Source organism: Carya illinoinensis, chromosome 7, assembly GCF_018687715.1.
Source record: "Carya illinoinensis cultivar Pawnee chromosome 7, C.illinoinensisPawnee_v1, whole genome shotgun sequence".
In the NCBI taxonomy this organism is placed as follows: Eukaryota; Viridiplantae; Streptophyta; class Magnoliopsida; order Fagales; family Juglandaceae; genus Carya; species Carya illinoinensis.
Genome location: NC_056758.1, coordinates 37,247,481 through 37,253,557, shown reverse-complemented (window position 1 = coordinate 37,253,557; position 6,077 = coordinate 37,247,481). Strand labels below are relative to the sequence as shown.

The 6,077-nt window shown below is 35.5% G+C and overlaps 1 protein-coding gene across 1 annotated transcript; it reads right to left on the bottom strand.

Annotated features, from left to right (window-relative positions):
• Positions 1-547: 547 nt before the first annotated feature.
• Positions 548-2,685, bottom strand: LOC122316938 (serine/threonine-protein kinase-like protein At1g28390). The gene has a single exon (XM_043133805.1). It carries the CDS (start codon positions 2,323-2,325, stop codon positions 733-735), a length of 1,593 nt encoding a protein of 530 aa, XP_042989739.1. The 5' UTR covers positions 2,326-2,685; the 3' UTR covers positions 548-732.
• Positions 2,686-6,077: the final 3,392 nt, after the last annotated feature.

Genomic DNA, 6,077 nt, shown 5'->3' with positions numbered 1-6,077 from the left:
ATATATGATCTTTTATATAAATTATAATTTATATATCAATTTATTTATGTGATTTAAAATTTTTATTCATTCCTTATATAAACAAAGAGAAATGTAAAATAATTAAGTTTAAATATATTTACCAACTACATTTACGAATACAATTATCCTAATAAAATATTATTTATTTATCAATTTAAATTCATTATGAAACATTAAAATCAAATAATAATATCTTATAAAAACCTTAGTATTTTATTTCTTTATAAAAATTATGTTACTTTTTAAAAATAATCGCTTTATTAAATTAAGAAAACGTGCTATGCACGTTCCTTTACTGTTAACAGTTTATCTCCTATGCTGCAGATGTTTGTTTCAAGATTCTTTTTTTTTTTTTTTTTTTTTTAAATTCTAAATGCTTTAAAACTGATTTAAGTCTATCTTACTATTTGATGTTAGAATTTATATATTTTTTTCCTAAAAATATTACATTATTATTCAAAATTTTTTCCTTAATAATAATATTTCTATACACTGGACGAACGTCCCTTGGACGTTGCCCAACTACTAGTATAAAAAAAAACGTATACATTTTATTAAAAAGCAAGTTGGATCGACCTCGACTCGCCTGTAAGACATGACACCATTTGCAGTGCAGCGACGTCGAGACAACTTACTCTTGCTATTACAACGAAACGATTGAGATAGTTCGTATGGGAGTTGTAAATTCTGATCATCAATTCTTGAGTGCATTTATATTATATGGAAAGTTGAAACCAATGGTTTCTCGAGCATGATGTTTTCGGACTCCTCGTCCAAACCAATCAACAACTTGGACATGTCGATTCCTGTAGAAGTCCGAGGATTATTCCCCCCAAACTCAAACAAAAAGCCTCCATTCTTGATGTACTGTACGAGGCGGGGACTTTGCAAGACTCCCATGGACCTTGATTTGCTCAGCTTCACCACTGGCATTTTCACTGCCATTCCTGGCTTCCTTCTATTCGACACACGTCGATTTGCGCTCAAGTTTGAATCCGACCCCGCTTTTGTTTCGCTGTAATAACCCACCGATTTCGATCTAACCATTCGGTCGCCGACCGAACTGGTAGGTTCACTCCCATAATCTGCACCTGGAACACTGGATACTTTCCTGTTTCGTCTACTTCCGAGTTTCGTAACCTTCACAACATCTTCAGTACTCCTGTCGTATGTTTCCCACTTCGTCGACGATCGAGTGCTGTCGACGCACGTCACTCGTTGCCTCAAGTTTTTCCAGATCGGCGGCGTGTGGACCTTCTTGGCGACGATTTTCAAGCACTCCACAACCTCCGCCATATCCGGACGTTTTTCCGCGCTTGATCGAACGCACCTGGCGGCGAGCACCCCAAGATGTCGGATCACCGCTAGATCAGACGGAGAACTGATCCGGTAGTCACAGATCCCGGAGAAATCGCCGTGCTTAATCAACGGCACGGCCCAGTCAACCACCGATGGCGGACTGTAATTAACATCGATGGCGTGCCTGCCGCTGATGATCTCCAAAAGCAAGATCCCAAAGCTGAACACGTCGCTCTTGGTGCTCAGATCTCCCGGCGCTAGATAGCCAGGGTCGAGGTACCCTAAAGTTCCCGCCGGAGGAGTGCACTTTATCCGCACGTCTTCCACGTGTCCCCTCAGGGCCAATCCGAAATCTCCCAACCTCGCGTTCCTGTTCTCATCGATTAAGACGTTCGAGGACTTTATGTCTCGGTGAATAACCGGAGGATTCGACGAGTGTAGCGCCAGGACCGCTTTTGCTATCTGAACCGCGAACCGCACCCGCCGTGTCCAACCTGGCGGTGATATGGAAGTCGAGTGTAAGAGATCGTAGAGGGAACCGTTTGGCATGTACTCGACGACAAGCAGTTTCCTGTTGCTGGAGTCAGAACAGAATCCCAACAAGTTCACAAGCCGAGGGTGTTGTACCCTGGAGAGTATCTCAATCTCGTTCTCTGCGGGGCTGGTACAGTTGCAACAATTGGTGCAGTTGCTGTTGTGGTACTGATGATTTTGGAAGCTTGTCGTTGTTGTTGAGGGATTAAGAAGCTTCGTCCTTTTGACAGCAGCGACGAGCTTGCCATCGTCGAGGACGGCTTTATAGACACTCCCATGGCTGCCTTTGCCTAAGAAGCTCTCCGCTGAGAAGCCATCGGTGGCGGCAACTAACTCGGCGTACAAAAACTGTCTGATTTGCACCGCCTTACTGTGTTTGCGAGTTCGGGTTCTTGGTCTGTTCTTGACAGCGGAATAGTAGGAGTCGCAGATGGCTATGGCGGACTCAGCATTGCAAGAGAGATAGCCCATGCTTAGTTAATTAGCTGTCTCTGGGCGGATGGCTATTGGGTATGAAGGTCTGTCTCGGAGAGGCGAAAAGAAGAGAGAAATCGATTAGAGAGTAAATAAAGAAAGAGATACAAAGAGAGGTGGTAAACGTGGTTGTGGTGGGGAGAAGGAGGTGGTGGAAAACGAGAGCGGCAAAAGCCATTACTGCAAAGGTTGGTGGAATTGTGGTCGCTAAAGTCGTATCGCTGATTTACAGCTTGGGCAAGATGTGAAATCAAAACGATCAAAGCTTTGAAATTGAAAACTTATTGGTTTTTACATGCAAAAGCGTGCAACTTTGGGCAGGAATTCCCCCTGCTTTTTCTCGTCTCTTTCTCGGGTTTGGGTTGGTTTAAAGAGATGATGGGGTCCATGATGCACTACGTACACTCACATCGTTACTTTCAATTTCTCCTTTATTTTTTATGGCCCAATACTCGCATTTGCGTAAAGATATTTCAGCATGGAGAATCTTATATTATATATTAAATTAGTGGTAATGATTTATGGATTATTAAGATCACTATGGAGGAGTGGCGGCTTTAAAAGGTTTCTGAATAGCTCGACAAAATGTTCCAATTAGATTAATTTTTTTTCATATATTTTTAAATATTTTTTTAAAAAACTCACAATATTATTAAAAAATCTTAACTTAATTACTAAATAAAAAAAAGTGTCTGTAGAAATATTTGGAATCCAAAATTGACACCTCAAGCATTTCTTGAATCCCAAACATTTATCTTTTGAATTTTGACTTCAAAGCCATTTGATCAAGAATGATTTATATAAGTTTTAAATAGATAAATTTTATATAAATTTTTATAAAAAAATAAATTTTATCTAAAAAATATAAAAAAATTATTTTTTATTAGTAGAATCTATTTTTTTATAAAAAATTTATAGAAGATTCGTCTGTTTTTTTTTTTTTTTTGAAATAGAAAGATTCGTCTGTTTGAATCTTATACCATTACTCATTTTGATCACCACTGATACAGTAACTTGTACTCTCTCTCTCTCTAGTACAGACAATGGGATCCAGCAAATGGTTACAAGAAGTTGTTCGATTGGATTTCATGTTTTTTCAACCAACCTACGACAATTGAGAGAGTAGATATTTATTCTGGAAGTGTGGGGTCCTTGGCAGATATGGAGCACAGCGAATAGCATGGCTCCATCTGAATTAGTACTCCAGATTGATTCATTCGTATGTATCTGCAATCTGCATCTGCAATAAGCATAGCCTTCCATCATTTCAAATTTTGTAAACAATTCCCTCCTTGTTTTTATTTTAATGTTTTTTGTATACAATATCTTCGCGCAATATTTGTCTGACTCCTCCTTTTGAAATTTGACTCTGAGATTCGCCCTGCCCCAAGAAATGATTGTCAAATAGTTTTTGGTCTTTAGTTTGAAGGAGATCTCAAAGTTAAGCAATGACCACCAAATAATATGATTATATATACACAAAAAGACATCGCTAATTACATAATCGATTAGCATCAGCCCTCTTTAACATCCATATTTGTCATTGGGCTGTGAATCCAGACTTGTGTCCTTAAACAAACACCCTTTAAGACCCTCCATACTCTTGCAGTCGAGCACGTTCATATTCAAAGAATCAAATGGGTGATCGTGGAGGAGGACACAGAATAAATAATAACTAAAAAAAAGACTAATCCCAGAAATGGATATTAGCATTTGAAAATTCCCTGCAATCACGAGAGAAAGTGAAGTATGACCAGAATTATAAACTAAAATTGCCGCCCAATCAAATTAATTAACAATTCAGCAAGTAGGTCCCACGCCTGAGAAATTAAGGGTGTTTAACACTTTACAAAGTACGAAACAAAATACTGTCATATCACTTTTGAGGATTTGTCCAACTTAATTGATTGAAGTTGTTAGTTTGGCCTTCTGTTTCATACCTACCTAACCTGCTCTACCTGCGGACAACTCTCTCTGTTGTGAATGGGATTAAAGATTTCTTCGATTCTGATATTGCTGTATTTGATGTTGAGAATAGTATAATTGTGTCACAAAATGTATATTTCTCTTTAAATTACAGAGGAGGGTAACCAAACGGTTTCAAAATATAAATAATAGTGAAAGGCATATGTGAAAATTAAGAATGTTTTTACTTTTTATGCCAACAAATTGGAAACTTAGGTTTAAGTTCTGAAATTAAAAAAATGACAACAATTTTCCTAAATTTAATGAAAGTAATATTTATGGTGACGAGTGATCAGTCTATTTCAGACATTTATACAGGATGTATTGTTAATTAATTATAACTCACAATCATCAAGTATTAATGCTCCTAATGATGATTTGTTTTGGGCTTCTTTGATTAGAAAATCTATTTATCATACTTTATTTTTTTTTTAAAACAATTGACTTATAGTTGATATAAAAATATTGATGTTTTAATTATTTTAAAATTATAATAATCTTGCTACAAGTGATGTCCTAACACGTGCGCAATAAAATTTTTATTTTATTAATTAATGCCAGGCCTCTTTTGAATTCAACAGCACTGAAACGATTTGACCTTGGATGCCAAGTGGATGCGGCCCAGTGAGCTGGCCCTCGTTCGTTGTGCCTCCGCCAGTTCTGATTTGAAAACTTGAAATGATATAAAATAAAAATTAAAAATTAAATAAAATATTATTAAAATATAAATTTTATTTTATAATTAAAAAATCAAATTATTTATTATATTTATCCACACATAAGACAAAAATGAATTTCCTATTAAGGTCTGGCTCTGCATCTTCAAACCACGACAAATTAGTCTTAAAAAGGCTTTTTTTAAAAGCATAAAAATTGAATGACATTAACTTTTGTGTTTCAGATTTTCCTCCTTTTTCAATGGGATGATGCTTGCTTCAGCTGTTGCTTTATCTATTAATGTTTTGAATACCGTATCAGATAACGTATCAGTCAAGACATTAAAACGAAATATTTCGATATTAATACCGTTTCGTGTACCATTTCAGAATATTCGATATATAAATAAATTATATATATAAATTATATTTCAAAATGATAATTTATATATGAATAAATTATACATGAATACATATGTATATATAAATTATAAATAGTCTAATATGAATTGGGGTAAAAAAATAAGATTATAACTTAAAAAAATGAAAAAAAAAAAAACATGAAGGCCGAAATATTGAAATACCGTATCGGCCTGTATTTCGGCCTGTACGAAACAGGTACCTTACCTGTACCGGCCTAGTGACCGGTACGGAATGTACCGGCCGTACCGGCCGGTACGGTACGGTACCAAAAACTATGTTCTCTATTCTTTAGGATGGTGAACTGAAGTTTACATAATGATGGTGGGCAGTGGGCTCTATTAGCATCAAGTGGTATTTGCATGTAGAACTTCATTGTCAATATCAAATTCTTTATGTTAAAAGAAACAGCATATAATATGGTATAATATATGTTTATCATGTTGCCCAATCTGCTATTTTATTTACCTTAATCTTGTATATCTTGTAAGTAGAGATAAACGAGATTTTAATCTCTAAAGTCTGAACATTTAATTTAATAATACCATAGAACTTCATTAAAGTATAAGACTTCTTTTATATATTTATCTATTTCTAAATACAATAATAAAAATACGAATCCGAATTTAAAAAAACAAATAAGGTACTGTTTGGTTATATAAAATTCTCATATCAAATATAAAATTATCATCTTATTATGATAATTTT

Coding starts and splice junctions, on each gene's coding strand:
- LOC122316938 (XM_043133805.1), bottom strand. CDS start 2,325: ATGGGCTATCTCTCTTGCAATGCTGAGTCCGCCATAGCCATCTGCGAC.